Source organism: Pelmatolapia mariae, linkage group LG8 (assembly GCF_036321145.2).
Source record: "Pelmatolapia mariae isolate MD_Pm_ZW linkage group LG8, Pm_UMD_F_2, whole genome shotgun sequence".
Classification (NCBI taxonomy): Eukaryota; Metazoa; Chordata; class Actinopteri; order Cichliformes; family Cichlidae; genus Pelmatolapia; species Pelmatolapia mariae.
In genome coordinates, this window is record NC_086234.1 from 31,325,114 (window position 1) to 31,350,896 (window position 25,783).

Below are 25,783 nucleotides of genomic sequence, written 5' to 3' on the forward strand. Positions count from 1 at the left end.
GACCATTAAGTTTTGACCATTAAAGTAATTGGACTGGTTCTATATGACACTTTTCTACATGCAACAAAGGTGATAATGGAAGGAGAACAACAACAAACTTTTTTGCCTGTATTTCATAGCACAATGATGACCAGACAGCAAAGCAGGGAGGGAGAAATAAAGGGCCTTAGGTCAGACTTGAACCCGGACGCAGCATTTACCCTACGACCAGGTGACGTGGTCACCCGCCCGACCCTTACGCACAGCAGTATTTCACTTCAGCTGCCAGGAGTGTGTGGGTCGAGCATGCAGACTGAACTTCAGCTACATGTTAGCCTTTTGTCATCCTGAAAGCCGGGTTTATTCCACCACGAGTTTGTGAATGAAGGCTCCTTTAAAGGATTTAGAACAAGTGTCCCGGCTGAAGGAGGAGGGGAGCGGGGCAGGGCTAGTGTGCAGGATGACTCGGTGACCTGCACTGACCCGTATGTTGGTGAACATTTTGTTAAAGTTATTTTATATTTATATTTTCAAGCTGACAAGTAAATTAGCCAGTGAGTTAAGTTGATTCTGGAAAAATGCAGATGTGCAGTAAGGTTTTCATGCTCTTCACTAACAGCTGATCGCTGACAATATATCAACAGTAATAATGTCGTGTAATTCCCACACCTGTGTATGGGCCCCTGTCACATTTATCACCTGGAGCATGTCTCTGATTGGAGCATGCAGGTGTGTGGAGCAGAGTGAAATCACACACCTAATGCTGTTTTATTCAACCTGGAGCTCAGAACTTTTAACATCGGTGTTAAACATGATCGGAGTCTTTGTCCCCTTCAACATCAAATGTAGTTTTTTGAAGTAACAGGTTCATTACAGTGATCTGAAAAGGCTGTGGTAACGTGTCGCTGATAAAATCCTCAGTCATTTTCAAATTATTCACTTTAGTTCAATTCAGCTTTATTGTTTTACAGTGCCAACAACAGCAGTCGCCATCAGCTCTACAATATTACAGAGAACATTCCCAAAATCAAAAATCCTGTGTGTGCGCTGCAGCTGTAGGTGGAAGGACTCACGTTAGCCTTCAACAGGAAAAGGCGGGTGGAGTGGTCAGGGGTACGAGGGACGAAACAAGACGACAGTGAACGAACTGCAAAGCACTGACTGCTGCTTTAGTAACAAATCAAATGAACACTGAAAGCAAATCAGAAAACGCCCTGTCGTTAAAAGTGTGCTGTATTATGGGATGGATATACCCTTAACAAAACAAAGAAAATATTACAGAACAAATTTTCCCCTCGGACATGCCGACGGCCTCGTGGAACCAGCTCGATCTAAAACATCACAGTCAGCTGTAAAGTGTCGTTTCAGTTTTTCTACAACAAATCACCTCAAAGAGCTTCATGTTTGAACAATCAGGTTATGAACAGAAATAAGATAATAAGAACTGTACGGTCTGGTTCTGGCTGGATGCAAACAAACAGCTGTGTGTTAATCCAGCAGCAGCAGCAGGACATGCTGGAGGATGGAGCTCAGCTGAAACGACACATCAAGTCCTCACGGACTCTGATGTGTTTACCATCAGTACCAATCCCTGCAACTGAAATATATTTCTACTAAATATCAGAGTTGAGAAGGTTGTGTTAGCGTGTGGTGAGTGCAGGATGGGTAACTCCATTCTAACGACGTATTTAATTTCCTTAAAAAGGCATCAAGAGAAGCTTTGAAGGTAAAATGAAGGTTTTAGTGTGAAACTGTTTTATCACAGCACCGTGGAAAGCTGCAGCTTTATTAATACACAGAAGGATTTAGTTTCACATATTTCCAGACAAAGCCATAAATACTTCTTAATCATACACTGCTTCTTGCTTTTAAGCTTGATGCTGAAATATTGCACTGTTCGTACAAACAAAGCAAACAAATGAAGAAATGTATTTCTATGATCTTACTCCATGGCCACGTTCATACATGTGAAAGTCTTCATCCTGTGTCCTTCACTTATCTTTATCCAAGGTGTGAATTGTTCACAGGACTTAAAAGAAGGACGTGTCTGTGGAGAAGGCTCCAGCCAACCTAAACTCCTCCCTCATCAGGACACAGAAGAGCCGCTGAGGCAGCGCCTTGGAGTACGCTGCTGGTCGCGGCACACAGGTGCGCAACAAGATCTCCCGGCCTGCTGGAGGAGGGAAGTCTGGTACTCTGCTGCTTCCCCCAGTTTGCTTCTTGTCAGATCCCAAGTCCTCGTCGACGGGCGCCAGGAGGGCAGCCTAAAAGGGCAAAGGTCAAATGTTAGCAAACAGCAACCGATTCTGAAGAAATGTGCTGCCCCCACTAAAGAGGTCGACGTGTGGATATTCAGAAGTACTGTAACCGAGTCTCCCACAGAGACCTGATCCAGACTACACCAAAGTCCTGACAACAACTCACAAACACAGCTCATCTACTAACACCTCACTGCACCTGCACGCTGCTGATCCTGTCTGTGACTAGAAATGCTTTCAATAAAGTAAAACAGAGGACTGTTTTCTATGAGCGTAAACAGGGATCCTCTTTTTCAGTCTCAGTGTAACAAACATGTTCACTGAAAGAATTTTTCAGTGAACATGTTTTTGTTAATTCAGTAAAATCTGCAAAGATGATTGTGACCGTTGGCAGCAACAAACAGAGACAACAGAGTGTGGGACAGACAGGAAGTCAGGACACGTCTATGTGCTTCATGGATACAGCGGGACTAGAACATGAACAACATTTCTACACACAGCACAGGCAGCAACTAAAACATGTGCAAACCTCCACGTCACCAAAAAGACCCTGCAGGTCCCATCAGAGCAACGGCAGAGAAAACAGATGAAACGTCTGTTAGAGAGAAAAACGCTTCACTGGTTTCTTACCTGCATGACACCAAAAGGGTTTTGTTTTTTAACAATAAAGGCTCCATGTTTTACAGTTAAAGGTAAAGCTGATGCAAACATCCAGGCTTATTTGTCTAATCCATACAAAAGTTCAAACATGTCTCTTTTAAGCCACATTATCAGCTGAGATCATTGTAAAGACACAGACAGGATCCTGATCCATCTGTTCTTTATATAATTACTGGTTTTACTGTAATGTAGAATATTGTGGACATAATACACAGACTGCAGCCTAAATACTGCTAAAACAGCCCTTTTATTTTTAAGGTTTTACATATTAACTTTTTATTATAAGAGTCACCTGATCCTTAGCAGGTGTGTATACAGAAATACACCAGGTCATTATTTATTTAAGAACAGCTAAACCAAACTGCTCCTGTGTGACAGATGAAGTCCACCTTTAAACAGCATTTAGATGCTGCTAATGAAACGCACTCGATTAGTGGCAGCACTGGTCTGTGGGCTGGGGACACTGGTGACACCAGTACAGCAACACTTTTCACAGCATGTGGATCAAACTGTATTCTGGGTCACACCTGATGTTTTATCATTTACACTGAACAAAAATATAAACGCAACACTTTTTGCTCCTGTTTCCATGAGCTGAACTCAAAGATCTGAAACATTTTCGACAAACACAAAGAACCCATGACTCTCAAACATTGTTCACAAATCTGTCTAAATCTGTGTTAGTGAGAACTTCGCGTTTGCCGAGATAATCCATTCCACCTCACAGGTGTGGCATGTCAAGGTGCTGATTAGACAGCATGCTGCACAGGTGTGTCTGAGACTGCCCACAGTAAAAGGCCACTCTGAAACATGCCCTGTGATCACACAGCACAATGACACACATGTTGCAAAACCAGTCAGGATCTGGTTCGGCTCATGGAAACAAAAGTGTTGCGTTTATATTTTTGTTCAGTGTAACAAATACTGAGACGTGTAATAATGTCGTGTGTTGTTCATCGGAGGACAGCCTGTTTGTCTGTTATGTGAACCTTTAGAGAGGACGTACTTTACTGAGTGTGTTTATCGCACTATGTTAAATGTAACTGTGAGAGACACGAGGCTTACTGCTCATGGTTACCTCATCAGTGGTGAAGTCAGCCAGCTTGATGCAAGAAACAGGAAGAACAAAAGGATGAAAGAGCAACACACAGATGAAAAACAAAAACAGATTTATAACTGACAGAGCTGAAATCTGAACATGTTACCAGCTGCAGGAGGCAACACTCTGAACCACGTTGTTCCTCATGCATGCATTAACAGATGGAGCTTTTGCTGCCTATAGTCTCTTGAGCATGCTGACATACAATGGTTGGATTCTCCTATAATACTGTATCAGCTGACCCTCAAACCGTATGATCTCGAGCTTCTTCAGTCTCAGTGACTCCTTAGTTGGCTCAGATGCATCATCTGGTGTTTGAGTGTAACAAGGTGGTTGTAACACAAAAGGATTGTATGCGTTTGTGTAAACAGCTGAGTGTGGTTTGTAGTGTCAAACTAAAGCAGCGTTTAACCAACTACTTCTCCAGGGCTGAATCAGGTGACCACGAGCCATCGCTCCACGGCTGCTGAGGGAGTTTTTCCTTGTAAACTACAACCCTCATTCACCCTTTCACAGACATACAGCATTGAAATGTATGAACAATGAACTGTATTCATACACACAAATCCCTTTAGGGTTGTGTCAGCGAGGGCAAACGTGCCACATCAAATACATGGAGCTACAAGCTGTGGTGACCCACTGTTAATAAGGGAGCTTTATTACACACACACACACAGCATCACATCACAACAACAGTTAGCTCAATCTGCTTTTATGTTATAAGGCAAAGAGCCTGCAGTTATACAGGGAAACATTAGGTGACCGTCTGTGAGCGACAGTGGGAACCAAATAGGGGTGGGTTTTAATAATCGATTCATCGATTAAAATCGATTCTGGCTTGGATAACGTGAAATCGATTCATTAAAATCCTGAATCGATTTTTTTATATAAATTTATTTTGCCCGAAACGCCAGAATCTCAGGTGAAACCTCACAAAATTTCAACAACCACCAAACAGCTAAGACAGTAAATGAGAGCAGGAACACGGATTCTGCACAAGGACGTAAACACACAGCGCGGATCAGAATCAGTGAGATGTCGCCTTTCTCACCCGACGGGCGCTGCAGCTTTAAGCGGCTGCGCGCGCTCCCGCGGACGGCAATCACTTTCTGGCACAACAACTGCACGGACACGGTCGGGGCTGAAAGCCGACAGCTCGCTGATTCTGATGTTTTCGCGGCTCCGCGCTTTGTGTTTCCGCCCTTTTTGCGCTGATTCTAAAGCTGTTAGTTTGATCTCTCTCCAAACAATATTGACCGAACCAGCAGCAAAAGAAGATCCAAACTACGCTTCACATAAACATCGTCATGAATTCCCTCTTACTTTTCCCGTTTTGCTTCACCCACGATAAAACCACACTTCATGCACAGCTCTCTCTCTCTCTCTCTCTCTCTCTCTGTACTTCAAGAACAGTTTCCCGTCTAAAAATCTGTTTTCTGCATTATTCGCTTGCCTATTACGCACAAGTCTACTGTGGTTTACAGCGCTGTCGGCCGCTTTTTTTTCGTTTTACATACTTCCGAAAAGAAAATCGAATTTCTGCCGTTCAATACTGAACAAATTTAAACTTTTTAAAATTATGCAAAATGCTTAGCCGTGTCTCTAATAAAACCTCTGTAACGTCAGAGGTAACGTTCATATGTTGATTAATGGTTTTCTTTCGTTTTTGATGTACTGCAGAATATTTTTTATAAAATCCCAGGCCAGGAAAATCACCTTCATGTTTTTCTGTGTTTTATCTTCAGCTACTTTGACACAAAGGCATCTGCTGTGACGCTCACACCTTTGATAAAGTCTTGCGTGTGTCAGCTTCCTTTTTATAGATACAAAAATATGTAAATGTACTGATCTGAATTATAATATTTCTGACTGTCAAAATTTCCCAGATTCAAATCGAATTTAATCGAATCGAATCGAATCGTGGATCGAATCGATTCGGGACCTTGTGAATCGGAAACGAATCGATTCTAGAAATCAGTGACGATACCCAGCCCTAGAACCAAAGCTTCTAACAAACATCCATCCATAGATGAGGGGCAGACGGACTGAATGCAGAGAGGTGTATTAACACATGCTGAGTGAAGAAGAAACACCCAGTGCATCATGGGAAACTTAGACCTATGTGCCTTAGCATATGCTACTTCCGGCGTATAGCGAAGTTTCCGGTGTGATATTCGCTCCTTGTTTACGGTCATGTTTTCCAAAACAAGTCAACCAAATGGACGAATCAAGCGGCGATGTACATTTCTCGAGATGTGTTGGGCATTTACCGAATATATCTGTAGATGATGTTCATCGACTTGTTGATATTTTTCCTCCGCGCCTCAGAGCAAAAGAGAGAAAGGATTCAAATTTTATACTTCTCAGTATTTGTATACAGCGGTCCCTCGTTTAGCGCGGGCGTCATGTTCTAAAAATAACCCACGATAGGTGAAATCTGCGCAGTAGTGAACTTTATTTTCACAATGATTATAGATGTTTTAAGACTGTAAAACCCCTCACTACACACTTTATACACTTTTCTCAGACAGGCACGAACATTTTCACACATTTCTCTTGTTTAAACTCTCAAAGTTCAAACCTAGAACAATAAGTCCAGTATTATAGGATGAAACCAAAGATCAAACCCTGTTTTCAGGTCCAGAACATGAGAATAGAGCAGCTGTGAGGGAATTCAACATCAATGAGTCAACGATCGATCTACATCGATTCTGTACTGTACAGGAGAAACGACACGGAGGAGATTGACAATCGTCTGCAGCCGATTAGGATGCAGAAACAATGCGCTGTGAAAAAAGAAAAGAAAAGAAAAAAAAGCATCAAACGTGTACAGAAAAAATCTGCGAAACAGCGAGGCCACGTTATAGCGAGGGACCGCTGTAATTTTGAAGGTACGTCACAACATACCCTCTGTAAATACTAATGTATAGAGACCCTTATCGGCAATGATTCATTTATTTTTTTCTGTGGCTTTTTTCCCGGTTTGTTGACATGCTGTGTAGGTGTGTACTTGGCTAGCGGGGAAACCTTTGACTATTGTTCACCTGTAGTTTGAATGCTGAACATCTGCCTGTTTAAATCATAAGAACTGTCACTATACAGAGATGTGCTTCTGATTTTGTAATGCAGTTCTGCTTGTGTTGAGTGATGTAAACAACCAATCGATCTACACGCTTCAAACGTCAAAATTGATCATTTGATTTTCTTATGACACAGTAATGGTGAGTGTTCCCACCTTCTGCTCTTTGTAACTTAACGCGATCTTTCCGTTTTCGTGTTTTTGACATGATTTTTGGAGTCCACCTTCGCAGTAGCGATTGACCGCAAAGTAAAGCTACCAGAAATGTACAACCCTACATCCGATCTTAAATCAGGAAGTTAGCATTTTCTCGTGCACAGGGTCTATTGCAGACTAATTAAGGTTCCTGATCCAACCCTAACTATATGCTTTATCAAAGAGGAAAGTTTTGTCTGTCTCCTGAATCCAAACTGGAAGCTGGTTCCACAGAAGAGGGGCCTGAAAACTGAAGGCTCTGCCTCCCATTCTACTTTTAAATACTCTAGGAACAACAAGTAGGCCTGCAGAGCGAGAGCGAAGTGCTCTAATAGGGTGATATGGTACTACAAGGTCATTAAGATAAGATGGGGCCTGATTATTTAAGACCTTGTATGTGAGGAGCAGGATTTTGAATTCATGTTCCAGTCGATGCATCGGAGTCAATCCAGTGTGGAGCACATGGACACTTTAAGGCTTAAAGAACAAACCGATGATTCAATTAGATACTCGGCTCCATCTCTGGAGTCACAGCGACCAAAGCTTTGTTTCAGTCACAATCTGCTAACACTGTAAATATATACAAATGCACATTAATAGTTTTTACTGCAGAAAGAGAAAAAGAAGCGTCAAAGACAGGAAGGAGATCTGCTCCACTGTTTAGAGAGCTACACAACTTTGTTACTGCAGAATTATCACACAGTAAAACTGATAATTCTTTAGTTTTCATTGATAGTTTTCTCTTTTTCAGCAAATGGTAAACAGACTGGTTCTTATAGCGCTTTTCTGCTGTGAGCTCTGAACGTGCTTCACACCACAGCAGCAGCACGTTACAATAGACCAGACTCTCCTGACACTGACAGACAACACCACGTCTTTACATCAGTGCTTACCACTTCCTTCCAGTTTCATCTACATGAAGTACATATAAATAAAACAGCTGACTTCATGTCTTGTTCTAGGACTGGGACACCGACCTATTCTTAATGCTGATACTGAATAAGTGGTTGACTGGTGTGTGTGTACCTCTAAAGATGTCTCTATAGATGACAAATATATAACTCCCTGTATACATGAAACTGGCAGTAAGACGTGGTAAGGACATGGAGGCAGAGTGAGAGTTACCCTCTGAGCACTGATGAAGAGTCTGTGGATTATACTGCCAGCCAGGCCCTGGCCTGCTCCTGTCACTACCACCTCTGGTTCCTCCAGCAGGGAGCTCACAAACCTAGAGACAACACACAATGTGGAAAATGTTACAATATTCCCACAAAACAAAACACTTAAATAAGAACATGTAAAACCTGAAGACACCAAAAGTATAAATAAGACCAACAACATGAGCGAGAAAGAAACGTGTGAACTGACTGTGATCCTGAAGACACTCATCTTTGTGAAACGTTAACAGATGCATCAACCTGTTGCCGACAAACTATTTATAGTGACCGTGAAGACGGTTACATATTACCAACAGCACAAACATGTGCAAAGCCGCCAGTGAGAGCAGCAAACAGACAGAGCAGCTCAAACTCTGACTCACTTCTTCAGTTCATCAGCAGCCTCTCCGCTGTCGTCCTCAGGAATGGAGAACTTGGCCTTGAGCGAGCGAGCTTGAGTGATGACTGTCTCCATGGTCAGCAGCTGGTTAATGAAATCCTGCACACAGGACGACTGTCTGCTCAATTCTGACAGCATGAGACCAAGACTGTCACATTTATACACATACGTAGTTTTTCCTACGTGGAACGTTATGGGGTGAGCCTCGGTGTAAAAGGTGTGTTTGGGGTCACATTACAGACATTGACAGTGGATACATGTCATGCTTAAATGTACTTTGAAAAAGCCAAGGATACCTTTACACAACAAGACATGTTTTGAAACACTGTCCAATCAAGCAGAGCTAACATGGTGGGGTTTAGCTGTGCAGCTGTACAGTGTTATTCAAAGAAAAGGGGCCGTATGAATACTGAGTGCTAGTGAGAAGCACATTTTTTATATGTGAAGAAGTGATGATTGTTCTCAGACTTTAGGACAGTATTAAAGCAGGTGTTTAATGCACCTAACGTGTGATCAAACTCAATAATAACAATCTCTGTCTCTGTTTTCGATCACTGATAAACACATCCGATATCTGCAGAGTATAAAAGCTTTGAGCCCAGGTGGCTAAGGGACCAGCCGAAGGAATTACCTAGGTTTAGAAAAAAATGAAGTTAGCCATCACTGAGGAAGCACTGGAGTTTGTTACTCCAGCTCCCACTACAATCCCACTGCACCAGACCCCTGTTTTCATGGCTCAACCATCAACGGTCATAATAATTATCAACCAAGTTCTCAGCCATGGCACACACTGTCCAAGCTACGTACACCTCATGTACAGCACATACTCAACTACAAAAAAAAAAAAACACAGTTAACAATCCCTGATTAATTTATTTAAAACCAAAACTTTTTAGGTGAATCTAATTATACATTCTTTTAAACGGAATTATTTGTGGAAAGTCCAGTCGAGTTTTCACTGACCTCTAACTTCTTGTAGTCCTGGTTGGGGGACTGCAGGAGCTTGCTCGCTTGAACTGTAGCTTGCTGAATGTTTTTTTGCACTGATGGAATATCTTCAGCAGACTCTGTGAAAGAGAAGAAATGACAGTGTTTCCAGAGTGACAGAAAGCTGTGATTAAAAGAAAGACCCACCACGTTTGTAACCTCAATTACTGTTAACATGAGAAAAAGCCTAAAATATAGTAAACCTGCAAACCATTATCTTACTAATATAGATCCTTTTGAAATAAACAAAACCTTCACAACATTTTATAATAATCTTTACAACAGAGATTAACACATATCCACAAAGACTTGATGGATTATTATTGGAGCTATTCCACCTATTTCAGAGGATTGCAGAGCACATCTGCAAATACAAATTAAGCCTTTTGTCCAGGAATATACCCACATGTGCTTTGGCAACAGTGGGAAGGAAGAATTCCCTTTAAACAGGAAGAAGCCTTCAGCAGAGCCAGGCTCAGGGAGGGGCCATCTGCAATAACCGAGTACAATAACCTCAGTTTGATCTGAATGAAGAAGCAGAAAGTTAGCGGCCATCCAGGTCTTTATGTCTTTAAGACATTCCTGCAGTTTAACTCATTGGTGTGTGTTACCTGGCTTCATGGACAGATAGAGCTGCATGTCATCTGCATAGCAGTGAAAATGTATGCTATGTCTTCTAATGATGCTGCCTAAGGGAAGCATGTATAATGTAAACAGAATTGGTCCTAGCACTGAACCCTGTGGAACACCATAATTAAATCAGTGGGTGAAGAGGACTCTCCATTTACTTGTACAAACTGGAGTCTATTAGATAGATATGATACAAACCTTCACACATTCACATGTTATGAGCACGGAGCAGTCTCTGTCAACCTCTGGAAGTAAAGCTTTAAGTGTCATAAGATCAAAATACATTTTTTTAAAAAGTGAAACGAGGACATTATTGCTGTGTCCAAGCTATTTTTCGTATTTTGTAGTCCAGACTTCATCAGAATTAATTTGAATACAACCTGGATATGCACCAAAGCATTTCTGACCTGCTGAAACATTCTGGGATATTACAGAATAAATTAAAATTAAAACTAGTTTTCTGGTTTAATTAGAAAAAAGGTCTGAGTATCACAGCAGGACATTAGCTGATTGAGGTTTCTCCAAAGTACTAGAAAACTCTCCTCAGTGATGTCTCTCATTGGCTGTCTCTAGACTCAGAACTGGTCTTAGCAGTATACCTAAGACCTGTTATAATTATACGTGAACTCTCATTAGCTGAATTAATGGTTGCACTGCGGGTGTCAGGGTAACAATAGCAACACGACTGAAAGATCTTTAGCTTCTTCTAAAAACCAAATCAAATGATCCCCTGCTCCAGATGTGACAGTCTGAAGACAAAATCTAGACTTTTCTGTATCCTGGAATAATTATCAATTTATTGTCTGTAGAATAAAATAAAGAATCGGTTTTATCTGATTTCTGATCTTTACTGGAGAAAACTTAACTGAAAACAAAATTCATGTTGGGGAAACTTTCCAGGCAGAACATATCTTGAGCCCATATCTTGGGGGGGCTCAGGATTTGGGCTTTTTCTGCAGCTCATGGGCTGCATTCACTGAACCGGCCACAAACTCATCTGTGCACCAAAGTATACAGTAAGAAGTCCTTTACCCTCACATCACTGGACACTTTCAGGTTCTGTGTTCCAGTCACTCTATACCAGTGGTTCCCAAATCTTTTTGCATCACAGCTGTGATACAGAACGGCTGTGTGGGCGGAGCCTGTTTTGTTGCACAGTGCCGAAAAAAAGTGTTGTGTTTTGATGTAATGACTGTGTCGATGCAATCATTACATCATTCAGCTCAGGACTGAGCTGTCTAGACGCCAGCGTGTATCATACAGTGCCTTCTTTGGTTTGGAAACATATTTGGTGATGCTTCATCCTCTGCTTTGTGTTTGTGTGCGAGCCCCGCCTGTGCATTATGCTGGCAGCATCCAAGCTTTCTACTTTTTTATTCATGCAGCTTCTGTTTTTTTTCTCATCTCGGGTTGCACTTTATTTTTTTTGTACTTATTTTAAATATCTTTAGTTTTTTGTATTTCGGTCTGACTGTTCTGTAGTTTACCTGCTGTGGGCTCAAAGAGTTATTTTCCCTGATTTTATTTCATATAAACATGTTTTTCAACCAAACGGTGAGGACTTACCTTCTTCCTTCAACTTCAGGATAGTTGCATGAAGTATACAGGGCAGGAGGTGACGGGCCAGGTCTGCAGGTTTCTGCATCGCCATGTAGTGCAGAACCTAAAGACAAAACCCAAAAGTTTAGTTTGCCTGGCTTCTGTTTTCCTTTTGCTCTTTCAGATCAACATAATATTTTTGCCTCTGAAGAAGACTCCAGATAAACGGTGACCTTTCTCTATGATGGTTATTCACAGAGGTACCAGTCATACCCAAATCTTTAAATCTGTCATAAGACTATCAGTGACTGCAGAGAAAATGAGCATTATTTTTAACTTTCTCTTTTTGGAAAAACAATGTCTTTAACAGACAGGCAACACTTTCAGTGAGGGGGCAAACTGGAGCTCTGAGCTCTGCTTTCATATGTGCAGGAAGAATATGCAAACGCTTGGCAGGGACCCGCCCGGGTCCAAATCCAGGACCCTCTTTGGGTGAGGAAACCACTAACCCCAGTTACTGTTTGTCCCTTTCCCATAAAGCCGATTGGATCATCAAGAGAAGCTGGTTTAAAGTTGTTCTTCATTTAACACGTGAGTGCGTGGCACTAACACCATCACACCACAGAAAGCTGCTGTGTCAGTTAAACATCGCGTGTGACAGCATCAGATGCTTTTTCATCAACATGTGAAAATGCTTCAACGTGTTTGTGAGCACAGATCTGTGTTAAACTGGCTTCTCCAACAGACATGAGCCAAAACGGTCCCATGGCACAAGCTGATCCTGAAAATCAGCAGAAACATTCATGAAAACACTTTGTGATCCACTTAGTAAACACGTTTGGCTTAAAACACGCATGTGGCAAAACGAACGACCTGCTTCAGACCTTCTCGGCCTCCTTGGTGTCATCAAAAAGTCTTTTTTGGCGCCGTGCAGGTGTGACCCTGGCAGTCTCCCAAGCCTCAACCCACATGTTGCCTGGGATCTTCATCCTGGGACTGAGTGTCCCCGTCACCGTCGCGTTACCCTTCTCATCGAACACTTCCTCTTCTATGTAATCCCGAGGTGAATACCAGCGCACAAAATCCTCCAGGACACAGCCGGGATTGGCTGCCTGTGGACAGAGACACAAACTCTTACTTTAAACGAAGTAATGTGTAAATATATTCTATTCACTGACGACTCTCTGACAGGGCCCACTGACGGGGTTATCATGGTCTAATGCTGATTACAGAAAGATGGGTGGAGAACTGAAAGGAGGAAGTTTTAACCCTTGACCTCTACAGTGAGGTCAAGGATGGACAGATGGATCCAGGTTTGCATGTAGACCACCTGTCATAAAAACACGACACCACTGCATTCATGGACCCAAGCACACCAGACTGTCACCAAACATAAAATGTCATTTAGGCATCAAAACTATTTTCTTCTGTTCAGGAGTGGAAGTAAATACGTGTGATCTGACATCTTAGTTCAAATGTTTTACTTTTTTGTGTAAATCTGAAAATCTATGAATAACAAATCAATTTTATTTTCGTATTAAAACAAGTTCAGACTGAATAAAGAGCTCGTCCACACTGCTGGATCAGAAACATAAAGACATCATGGTGGGAATAACCAACACTGTTGATTCAGGGCAGCTGCAGCATGAACCTTACACTGTGTGCTGGTCTGTATCACTGTATTATTGCCTCAGATCTACAGGTCTCTGCAAAGACAAGGTTCAAATAACCCTGAAGTCAGAGACGCCCTCGTCTGTCATCTGTCAGCAGAATTCAAACGATGATTCATAAAACTGCAATAAACTGAAGACCATGTGATCGTCTGGTGATCAGAGGTTTCCGCACTCACATAGCTTCTCCCAGCATGACTGCATCCATCAGGCCACACGTGTGACAGATTCACAGCTTTCCACAGTAGGCTGACCAACCGCCCTCTTATTTTGCACTTGTTTACTTGTAAAAGCCAACGTGACATTTTTTATTTCCCCATTCATTAACCGCACATAGAAGACATCGTTTAAATATGTTAACAGCTAACAGTTTTATTTAAGTTCTTCATGACTGGGCCAAGTGTCCTGTTTATGGTCACCCTACCACAGCGTCATCCTGCAGAGGCTCCCCTCTACAGTCATCTCAGCGGAGTAGCAGCTACCACTGTGACTACTGTGTGTGTGTGTGTGTGACAGCACAGTTATGTTCACTGCAGGCAGTTCACACACACACACAAAACATCCTGAACAGTAAAACTAGCAGACACGTAGCTGCAACTACGGGCACACTGACGCTAATGTGGCTAATGCTAAAGGCTAATGGGTGGCTGTAGCTCATTAGCAGTTCATCTACTGATCAGAAGGTTGGTGGTTCGATCCCTGGCTCCTCCAGTCTGCAGGCCAAGTATCCTTGGCCAAGATACTAACCCCAAGCTGCTCTCCGATGTGTCCGTCTAAGTGTGGATGTTAGACAGGAAGCACTAAGGAGACAGCTGACCCAGAGTGTGCGTTTGCCCGACTCACTTTGAAGGACTCCATGTCAGATAGCAGACAGGCACTCTGCATCCGAGCACGCAGGTGGGTACCTTCAGCTGATGTGCCCAGTTTGGTCAGTACCTCTGACTGCTCTGCTAACAGGTCCTCTGTCATTGGAGCTGGTTCCTGAAAATAAAACATGATGCACTGATATTAGACTCAGTCAGCTTCAGCTGAGGTTAATGACATTTCTGTGAACCACTTATATGAGATCTGCTTTCATGGTTTTGTCACACAAAGGTCGCCTCCGTACTGTTACAACCGCTTTCTTTTAGTTCTAATTATTAACTGCATGTCTTTGAACATGGAGCGAGTGGGGTTCGGTTAACTCTGACTCTAAACTGCTCACAGGTGTGAATGGTAAATGGACTGATTCTTATATAGCGCTTTTCTACTCTCCCGGAGTACTCAAAGTACTAGCTGTATACAACATGCACCCATTCACACCCACTTATACAAGCACTTCTAAACTCAAGTGCAACTAATATATATACATACACATTCACACTCTGATGAACGCATCGGAGGGCAACTTGGGGTTAGTATCTTGGCCAAGGATATTTGGCATGCAGATTTGGGGAGCCAGGAATCGAACCACCAACCTTCCAATCAGTAGCTGATCTGCTCTACCACCTGAGCCACAGCCACCCTATGAATGAGAGCATAAATCAGGGCTGTCCAACTCCAGTCCTCGAGGGCCGGTGTCCTGCAGGTTTTAGATGTGTCCTTGATCCAACACAGCTGATTCAAATGGCTAAATGATCTCCCCAACATGTCTTGGGTTAGGGCTATCCTTTGTTGCTACTTAGCCTGACCTGTATCCCTAATGTTAAGTTTGTACATTGTAAGTATGGTTGATTAGGTCATCTCAGTTGCAGGCAAATAAAGCTTATCCTTATCCTTGCAGTTCTCCAGAGGCTGGTAATGAACTCATCATGTGATTCAGGTGTGTTGACACAGGGTGAGATCTTCAGGACACCGGCCCTCGAGGCCTGGAGTTGCCCACTCCTGGGATAAATGTTTGTCTGTCTCTCTGTGTTCACCCTGCAACTGGTGACCTGTCCAGGGTGAACCCCGCCTCTCGCCCTATGGTATGGGATAGGCTCCACCCTGTGTGACCCCGACTATTATTTTCAACATGCTGTATTTGGAATAAACAACAGCATTATGAGCTAAAACAATGAGTTGCTGATGTGTTTGCACAGTGAGGCAGTGACTCTGACCTGTGTGACGGGAACATAGAGAGGCTCTGCAGAGTTGAGCAGAGTCATGTTGTTGTAGGGGTGCAGCCTGCCCTCAGCTCTGCTTTTACTCCCCTCCCTGCGCTCCTCAGTTTGTGTCGCCTCAGTCTCGCCCTGGTCACTCAGGCACTCGAAGAATTCCTCCTCGCTGTCACTCCACGAGTCCCAGGACTTTCCTTGAGACACCTCTCTTGTTGAACTGGGAGCACTGGTTGCACACTCTGGTCCTTGGCGGCTCTTCTGGCAGGCACCTGAGACCCTGTGTTCTTTTTCTTTCCCCTCGGGTACTTTGTGAGATTCATCTCTGGCCTTCTTCCTTTCGATACAACAATTCAGCATCTGTCCAGGAACAAAAACTCTTTTTACACATGGAAACCTAACACTGCTACTTGTGTTCAACAGACAACACGACATTTATTTAATAAACAGGTGTTTGGGAGTTTGAAGATGCTGTATTACACTGAGCATCAACTCTCATAATTCATATGTTTCCCTTTATTATCACCTAAACATCGTTCCAATTATCAAAGTTAACACAACACTTTTGATAAACTTGAATTAAAGTTACAAGTCTACAAATGTGCATGATGTTGTTTTTTGTGTCTTTTAAATCCTTTTTAAATCCTTGCACTTTGTGCACTGTGAGGCTACCTGGAACTTCTGATGCAAAAGACAACAGCGAAGATCAGGAGCTCCACCTGCCAGCCTGCAGATTAGGAAGCACATAGATGGATATGAGTGAACACCAGTGTGTTAACAGAGAAACAAATACTGCTTAAACAATTTCAAGCAAAGTTTTAGTTAGAGCATGGCACAAACAGTTTCACTGCAGGGGCTTTTGTGCCTGCTTTTATGTACTTCCAGTTGGATTTTTGCATTTTGCTCATTCGTCTGTTAGTAGAGACAGATGCAGATCCAACATGACTGACAACAACACCAAAGCCCGATTGTAAAGTGCAAATGAAAAAACTCTTTACTGTGAAGCTGGACAAAGTACAGACATCCAGCATTTGACTTTATTTATATGGCACAGGATCAGAACCACAGAGTGCTTCACAATAATATAAAACAGCACAAATCAAAGCCAGGCTAAATAAATGAGTCTCAAGCTGCTGTTAAAAAATAAATGCAATCATGGCAACGTAATGATGGAGGCAAAGCACTCCACAGCCTGGGGGCCACCGCTCTGACAGATCCATCTCCTCTGGTCTCAAAATGTCTTTCTGTCTTTTATCTGTGTCCAAGTCAACAAACTAACGAGGTCCCAAAAATGTCTGCATGTAAGTTTTTCTCTTCCATGAAGTCCTTCGAGATCCCAACTGAAATCGGCTGATGCCAATATCTGCTGAATGCTGGCCACGAATGAAGCAACAACTTTTCATTTATTCTTCACTCTCTCCGCAGCTGACGGACCAACAGCAGCACACAGAGGACAGTGGTACCAGATACTTTGTATGCCGTCACCATGCAGAGGAGCTCCAGGAGTGAAAATATATCCTCAACCTCAGGTTCAACTAACGAACTGACCCAGTCACAGACTTCCAGGGAGGCGTTGGAGTATAATTCCCAAGTTCAAGGACAGCCCCCAGTCCCACTTCTTAGAAAGAGAAACCGCTACTGCAGTCTGCTTATCCCGAGGTGGGAAACCAGGACAGTCCAACAACATCCACAGACTCAGTGGGACTCCTCCAGCCCAGGAGCCCTGCCACCAAAGAGTCAAGTAACTACGTCACAGACCTCGCAAATTAATATCAAATCAAATATCAGCTGGTTCAGTCCCAACTGATGGTCTCATTATTCAGGTTTCACACAACAAACGTCTCATGACGGGTAAAAACAACGAGCTCTCTCAAGACCTTTGCAAAACATGCTGATGGCAGTGGTTACAGAAGAACTACTGAAGGCACCACTGCACTTTTGGTAAAGTGGAAAGAAGATTATTTCACCATAAATGGGCCACAACCAATGTTTCCTCTAATTTTTCATGTGTGTGAGCGAACACACAAACTCCCTGAGCGGTCCCTTGGACCACTGTGAGCAACAGCAGACGTGTGCACTGTGGTCACGCCAGCATCCATCCAAGTTACATGGTTTATTAAAGTAATCAAATTACAGCATTTATGTTAGACTACTTTTAATTAACTGCTTTAGCCCACTTATAATGAAAATGTAAAAAAAATCTTGTTCATGACCTGTGTAATATGTTACCACTATTGGAAGGAAAAATAACTTGAACTCCAATTTTGAAAACACAACTACTTTTTTTTTTAAAGCTCTGACTTGTGTTATGAGTCTGTGGTCTGGGAGAGAGTCCTGTATATAATGACCAATGCTGGGCAATTAATTATATAGTTACTTCTTCAAAAAAGTAACTGAGTTTTGCAAACAACAAAGCAGCTGTTTATCTAAAAATGCAGCCAAGGCGTTTTTTAAATAAATATTTCAAACTATTTACAGAACAATCAGCTGTTCTGCATCAAATCTGATGCCACACAAATTATTTGTGCCACTCCAAAAAATAATTTCTGTCCACTATGAGATAAAGGAGACCAACAGCCTGATACCTGCAGGCACTCCTGTAACACCTGTAACATTCAGCAGTCGCCTCATTGTTCTGACACACACAACAAAACTATTGACTACACTACACACTAACTACACAAGATTTGTGCTAAACGTCGCAAATCTGTCACATCTCAAAACACCGCCGTCACTCCTAAAACTTCCTCCTTCCTAAACAACTAAATGCCATGTTGCCATATCATTTTTTGATTGGTCCACATGGTACATTTTTCCACCAATAGGAAAGGGTGGGGCATTTTGCTCACAGGCGGAGAGCGCTGTTGAGCGTTTTCCTTATAAAACGCCGTTTTTACCGTTTCTTCCCGCAGTAAATATAAACAACGATAGTATTCAGGAAGAAAACCAAACATTGCAGATATTTTTATCATAACTGGTTTTACATGGCCTATCAACACAATTTAAAAACTGGTATAAAGTCCACACTTTTCCCGTCAATTGACGGTTGTACACGTTGCCATTAACGTGGCTTCACTCCACATCAGCCACGCCGCTTTGCTAGCTAAAACACCGGTGTCGCACATATTTACTTTAATTTCAATTCAGATTAGAATTTTTTTTTTGTGTGCGCAACGCAGATTTTCTCTGCGCAGAGACCGTGCCAACAGTGCGCAATTGCGCACATGCGCAGCTTAGAGGGAACATTGGCCACAACCAGGTGCTTCCCACAAGATTTCACACAGACCAGTGAAAAGAATGATCAGAAGAGTCGCCCGAGAGCCAAGGCCCAGTTGTGGAGAGCTACAGAAAGGCCAGGAATCAGCAGGTACGACTGTTTCAAAGAAAACAATATGTGCTCAAGAGCCACGTCAAAAAGAGAAGCGTGAAGTGTGTTTAAAGTTTGCTGAACAAGTCTGTGAAACACTGGCAGAATATTAACGTCTGCAGTCATAAAGTATCCACAGGCGTCTCTGCCTGCTCTCCTGTACACTCATGAATACACTCCTACCCTCTAACAACATAATTACATTTGCTGACGACACGAAAATCATCAGTGGAGAAGACTGCGAACAGGCAGGAGGTTAAAACCTGACAGGCTGCTGCAATGAACACAACCTTCTGCTCAGCACCATCAAAACTAAGGAGATGTGACCTCAGCAGAGGGAAACACGTTCCTCTCCACATCAAGCAGACTGTGTTCAGCGAGTGTCCTCGTTCCTGGGGACTCACATAGCTGAGGACCTCTCATGGTCCAAAGTCAAAGACTCCACCTCAGGATGCTGAGGAGGAGGAGGAACCATCTGGAGAAGAAACTCTTGGTGGCTTTTTTACCACAGCACCATAGTGTGTCCCCACCTACTGCTCACAGCTTGGTTAGGTAACTGCTCGACAAGACAGCACAGAAGAATAGTGGCTGTCCCTTTCCTTCTCTGAATGGCCAGCACTCGCTGTGTCAGGAGAGCCAATCAAATCTCATCTCATCCTGGACAGCACCTGTTCAAGAAACAGGACAGCCAGGCTAAGAAAACAGCTTTCCCCCTGGACCATCCATCACTGAACACTAAGCCTGGTTCTGCCGGAGGTTTCTTCCTGTTAAAAGGGAGTTTTTCCTTCCCACTGTCACCAAAGTGCTTGCTCATAGGGGGTCATATGATTGTTGGGTTTTTCTCTGTATTTATTATTGTGCGATCTACTGTACAATATAAAGCACCTTGAGGCGACTTTTGTTGTGATTTGGCGCTATATAAATAAAATTGAATTGAATTGAATTGAATAACCCAGTGAATGGACCGAATGAGCCTCCCTCCTGCCTGAGACACTCAGGTAACATTCAGTACAATGTTCACTAATGCTGCCAAATGTAAGCTTACATCTAATACTAAACACCAGCATAACACGGGACAATAACACCCTCCCTCCATGGCTGCTGTCATCCAACCAGTGCAACACTCCTCTGGTTACATTTGCTATTTTATTCAGTTCGACGAATGAATGATGAGTGTAACAGGTAAGAATGTATGTAAGCTGTGATCCAGTGTCACTGTAATGCATAGGGACAACGATACGCTTTATCTTTAATACAGTTTGGTCACATGAGACCAAAACTGAACTCTTTGAATGCTGTAAACACACCGTGTTTGGGTGGCTTCACCCCAAAAACACCACAGCAACACTGAAGTCTGGAGGTGGGAGCATCATGGTGGGGGGCTGTTTATTCAGCGTACAGCACTGAGACATTAAATATAACTCCAGGAAGGATGAATGGAGACATGGTTGATTAAAATCTGCTGCCATCTACCAGGATGATGAAGATGAAACAAGCATGGATGTTTCAGCAAGACCATGATCCCAAACACAGCCAATGGAAACTGTTGGTTTCAGAGAAATCAAGTAAAGCTGCTAGAACGGCCCAGCCAATCACCTGACCTGAATCTGTGGGAAGGGTCCACGGAGCATTCGGGATTTATAGACTGTTTGTGTGGTGAAGGGGTCAAAGTCATGAGCAGTGCATGGGACTGGTTTCTCCTTACAGAAGCGGTCATGAACTGTCATCACCAACATTTGTATAAAGTAATAAATAAATGTCAGTGTGCATTTTCCCTGTGTCACTTTTTATTATTACACAACTTCATCTGTGGTTTGATTTCTTTGCACATCTGGATTGGAAGTGTTGTTACTGACATCTGGTGATAATTTCACATCAAAGCACCTTTAGAAATATATTTACTTACAAAACTGCTGACGTGTTCAATACTTATTTTACCTGCTTTAAAATGAAAATGTTAACATGTGTGACATTTAAAATAAAAGCAGCACAAGCATGTGAGGTACCCACCCACAAATAAGATGGTTATTTTCCCACCGGTAGCGCAACTCAAGGACAAACTCCTGCCAGAGGTGTCCAACAGCCCGCAGCCCACCGTAGTAATAGTTGACCAGACACACACACAGAGCCAGACGGTAGGTCAGGCTGTCACTGGGTGCTGACTTCAGCTGGTGGAAAAGGTTCTAGGACGAGGGAAAAGACCAGCATGAAATCAATAAAAATACTGACAAAGTACTGACAGCACAGCCTGTCTTCATTCTGAAACTTATATTGGACCTGACCTGAGTGTAACCTTCAGTGTGCGAGTGGTGAAGAGGCAAACTTACATAATCAGAGGTTTTCTCTTGCTCCGATGTCCCACAGGAGCTCGACAGCTGAGCGTTATTCTTACAGTCAGACTTCTCCACAGCAGCATCTGGAAAGAGATACTGACACACAAACAACACAAACAAGTCTGTCATTTAGAAACTCTGGTGTTTTATAGATGTTAGAAGAATTAAACAGCTCATGCATTCATCACTTCATGATAAAACACAGGATACTGATCGCTCAGTGGTAAAAGCAGGATGTGACCAGAAGTAGACAATAAAAATAAGAACGCTGCCTGATATCCTGTTTAAGATGATGCTCTGGTGCATTACTGAGCTGCTGTCAGACGGGATCAATATCTGTGATCAGCACTCTAAGACGTAAATGCAATTACAGCTGTAGTTTTAAGATTCAAGGTTGTCTTGGCTCGAGCTCTAACCTGCTGAGTGTGACGGGCACAACAGTAACCAGGAAGGGAAAACTGTTTGTGAAAGGAAGCGGAGGAGCCACATCAGTACGAGTCAAATAACCACACGCTCCGAGGTCTCTGCTTCTCTGAATATCACGCTCACTGTCTCCTAACACGGATCCACACCTCTTCTGTCTGAATCCATTTCCTTATTTTGCAGCTGAAACCATTAAAACTCAGTCAAGTATTAGTTAACTCGGACTAGTTAACGCCTTTTAAACAGGTTACATGATTAACTCTTACCAGAAGGACAGAATTGAGTATCTCGGTGTTTAGGGGCGACTCATCGATGCGTCGATGGCGGCGAATGTGCTTCCGGGCACTGTGCACCATGTTGGAGACGGACAGTTTGGAAATGGGCACAGTTGCTGCTGGCTCGGTGAGCTTGGATAAAGCAGAGCTGATATCACTGTTTTCTACAGACGACAAACACATCCAAGAGTTTCTGTTCAATTACTGAGGCCCAGGTCGGCAGAGATGCCCAGATCCCCATCCTCCCAGTAAGCTATGCACGTTTCCAGAATGCAGTATGGTCACTTAACAAGTAAAGCCAGGAACCTGACCTTTGCCCTCATCTTCAGCGTATCCTCTTCCAGGAATCTCCTCAGTAGACTCAGTCCTACAGCACAGTTTAAAGAGCTCTGTCACAGCCTCACCTACAGGGAACGACAGGAATATGCCAAATACACTGAAAACAGTTACTGAACTTTTCATGAAGCACATGCTTCAGCACAGCGAAGCAGGACAACATCTGTTTAACATTTTCTCAATCATGGACGTGGCAACAAAAGAAAAGTCCACTTTACATCACATGTAAGAGTTTTTACCCAAAAACAACAACAGCCAGGAGCAGTGGAGACAACACAACAATGACATCACACCCTCACTGGATCTGACCGAATTTCCAGGTTTATTAAGGCTACAGTTTGCACAGGACAGAAATCTCCCTTTGGCTCAGCCAGAGTCTTAATCTAATCCCATTAACGGTGGAACGACCACAGGATTCAAACCTGAAGCAGTTTATAAGGAAATGAGCCACAACATTTGCCCAACAGTCGTGCAGCAGTTATTAAATCTGGCACCACTGTGTCTTTAATAAACACACATTTTCCAATGACAGTTTATGAGACGAGAGTGCGCACACATGTTTAAACAAACTTTTAAAAGAATAAATTTTCATTTTAAAGTAACTCATCCATCCACTCTCCTCTTATCAGTTCAATTTTATTTATACAGCACCAAATCACAACAGTCGCCTAAAATAATACATAATCCTTATCAGGGCCACGGGGGGTGGAGCCTATCCCGGCTGTCATGAGAGGCGGGGCACATCCTGGACAGGTCGCCAGTCTGTCGCAGGGCAAACACAGAGAAAGACGTTCACAGCGTGGGAAATTTAGAGCCCCAATGAACCTGTCCCCACTAACTGCATGTCTTTGGACTGTGGGAGGAAGTGGGGGGCCCACTTAGGAAAAGAGACACTTTGTTTGTCCTTCACTATGTTCTTTCTATCGGTAGCTTGATTACATTCATCTTATCTGCTGTATATCATTTGATGCATGAATTTTAGCCTCTTGGCTTAGAAATGGTTTCCTCTGTGCGGTTTGGACACAAAACAAAGCCATAAAAAGTCTTCACACATCATACAATAACGTGTATGTTTGTAATGGATCCAAGTGTATTAGTAACCAGAAAAATACAACATTAAGGTCAGTGCACTTTAGCATTTCACAGCGGTGTGTTTGAAATCTGTACTGACTAGTAAAACCTCTGTGGTCTGCCCCAAAGCATCATGGTCTCTGTCCCTGAGGGTCCCACTGATCAGTGTAACTTACCCAGTAAACACTGAGGATTTTCAGCCGTCCTGACTCGAACTGACCAGTGAGGAGCTTGAAGAGGGTCGAGGTCACTGTTGGATGATAAACAGAGTAAACAGTAGAGGAGAGTTTCTGATATACACTTTTAGTTAAAGGGCTTTTATAAGTAATGATTCATGTTTGATTACTTGTGACGTAGTCCTTCACAAGTAATCAAAATAATTACCCATGTAAGCATTTCCTTATATTACACTCAGTTTGTCCCTTCATGCACAGGCTTGTTAGACCTGTGCCAGCTCTGTTTGGGCCTTACAGTCACACCCATGTATGTTTACCCTTTTAATAAACTGCTCCACCCATTTCCTACTTTACGAGCGAAATATGAAGCAATGCAGTGTGTACATTGATGCAATGCTCAGTGCTCAGCGCAGCATTTTGTGTGCTATAGTGCAAGTGAACAGCTCACTCCCATCAAAGCTTTTCCACTGGATCGTTAACACAAACACCGAATGTCAGGAGGACAACTGCCTCCAACTGTAGTTGTCTTTCTAGCCCGGGGTACCTCATCACTCAGTGTGGTGCACCTTAGCCCACGCTAGCATCAGCTGTGGTCACTGGCTGATTTGTGTTGGTTTCTATGGGCTCAGATTGTGGTTATTTGTACTTGTAAATCAAATGTGTAGTTGTGAGTTTTGTAACCTTGTAAGCCAGAATATCTGAAGATTTTATGTTTGTGCATCTACAGATGAGAATTTGTGTGTTTGTAAAAAATATTTACACAAGTTACAATTTTTTTTGTTAAGGTTGTCTTACAGACGCAAAGCAACAAACTGTGTGTAAAACTCTGCGCTCAAGTCCCCTGGCTGTGTGCGAGTTTCACCTCACAACTACAAAATATTTATGACCACAATTTGAGCCCATCGGTTTCCTCGTGGCACAGCTGGTGACACAGTTGCAGCCAGGCTGAGTGTTGTGAGGTAACAAAACAATCTAGTTGGTATGTTGAAGCACAGTAGTACAGTACACCAGAACACTGCACACACTAGCGAATCTCAGACAGCCTTACCTGTACACGTCATTATCCACAACTATGCCTTCAGTAAGATGAGGCCAGGTTGTTGCGAGATGAAGTTCACTACAAAGTGAAAAACATCACTCAGAAACACAGTAACACCAAACAAAGTAAGCCTTCCTCGGACCCACAGATAAGAAGAATGATGAAGTGGCTCCGAGACCATGTGATAAGCAACAAAGCCGTCGCATCGACTGCTCAGTTTGCAGAAAACTGAAATATTGTTGCATGTCACTGTAATTTTTAGAAAGTATCATCAAAATTACAGTTTTTACCTTATTGGCTCCTCACAGGCACCGAATGGAAACTTCCCAAACTCCACCCCCCCCACCTCGCCACCAAGGAGCGCATCAAAATCTACCAGAAAAAACACAAAAAACTGAATAATCGTCCAAACAGCAGAGCAGGCAGTCTGTCACCAGAGCCCACCCAGGGCTTCCTCACAGTCAGGGAGTTCAGTCACACAACCAACCTCTGTTTGTGAACACACACACACACCACAACCCCGTTCAGCTATCTTAGTGAGGACCTTCATTGACATAATGCTTTCCCTAGCTCCTTACCCTAACCCTAACCATTAAAAATCAACGTCTTACCCTAAACCTAACTAATTGTAACCCTGACACTAAAACCACATTTTGACCCTCAAAAAGGCTTCAAACTTGTGAGGACCGGTGAGTGCGTCCTCACAAGTGACTGTTGGTTCTCACTAGTAGAATGCAGATTTCGGTCCTCACAAAGATAGCTAGCCAGGAACACACACACACACACACGTAAAACATATTGAACGCATCACCAATTGTCTACATATATTTCTAAAGGTGCTATTGACATGAAATTCTCAGTAGATGTTGGTAACAACCCATCCAATCCACACATGCAGATAAATAACTTTAAACTATACAAACTATAAATCAAACAATATATCAAATAAACTCGATGTATTGTGAGTTTTTCTACGTACGACGGTTAAAATTCAAAATCCTGCTCCACACATACAGGGTCTTAAATAAGGCTTGG

The 25,783-nt window shown here is 42.8% G+C and overlaps 1 protein-coding gene across 3 annotated transcripts in view; it reads right to left on the minus strand.

The window, feature by feature from the left end:
* Positions 1–920: 920 nt before the first annotated feature.
* rab3gap1 (RAB3 GTPase activating protein subunit 1) overlaps positions 921–25,783 on the minus strand; it is a 37,898-nt gene continuing 13,035 nt past the window's right edge. The window contains exons 9-26 of one of the 3 annotated variants that reach the window (XM_063481824.1): positions 25,039–25,120; positions 24,758–24,826; positions 23,710–23,783; positions 22,438–22,530; positions 22,118–22,290; positions 21,423–21,524; positions 21,106–21,278; positions 16,401–16,455; positions 15,732–16,088; positions 14,497–14,634; positions 12,868–13,095; positions 12,011–12,107; positions 9,791–9,894; positions 8,811–8,926; positions 8,396–8,498; positions 3,976–3,999; positions 2,767–2,787; positions 921–2,243 (exon numbers count right to left, since the gene is read on the minus strand). In XM_063481824.1, coding sequence (XP_063337894.1) covers positions 2,010–2,243; positions 2,767–2,787; positions 3,976–3,999; positions 8,396–8,498; positions 8,811–8,926; positions 9,791–9,894; positions 12,011–12,107; positions 12,868–13,095; positions 14,497–14,634; positions 15,732–16,088; positions 16,401–16,455; positions 21,106–21,278; positions 21,423–21,524; positions 22,118–22,290; positions 22,438–22,530; positions 23,710–23,783; positions 24,758–24,826; positions 25,039–25,120 — 2,243 coding nt within the window. In that variant the 3' untranslated portion in view covers positions 921–2,009. The remainder of the gene's footprint in view (positions 2,244–2,766; positions 2,788–3,975; positions 4,000–8,395; positions 8,499–8,810; positions 8,927–9,790; positions 9,895–12,010; positions 12,108–12,867; positions 13,096–14,496; positions 14,635–15,731; positions 16,089–16,400; positions 16,456–21,105; positions 21,279–21,422; positions 21,525–22,117; positions 22,291–22,437; positions 22,531–23,709; positions 23,784–24,757; positions 24,827–25,038; positions 25,121–25,783) is intronic. The other 2 variants (XM_063481825.1, XM_063481826.1) reach the window with 2 other exon arrangements.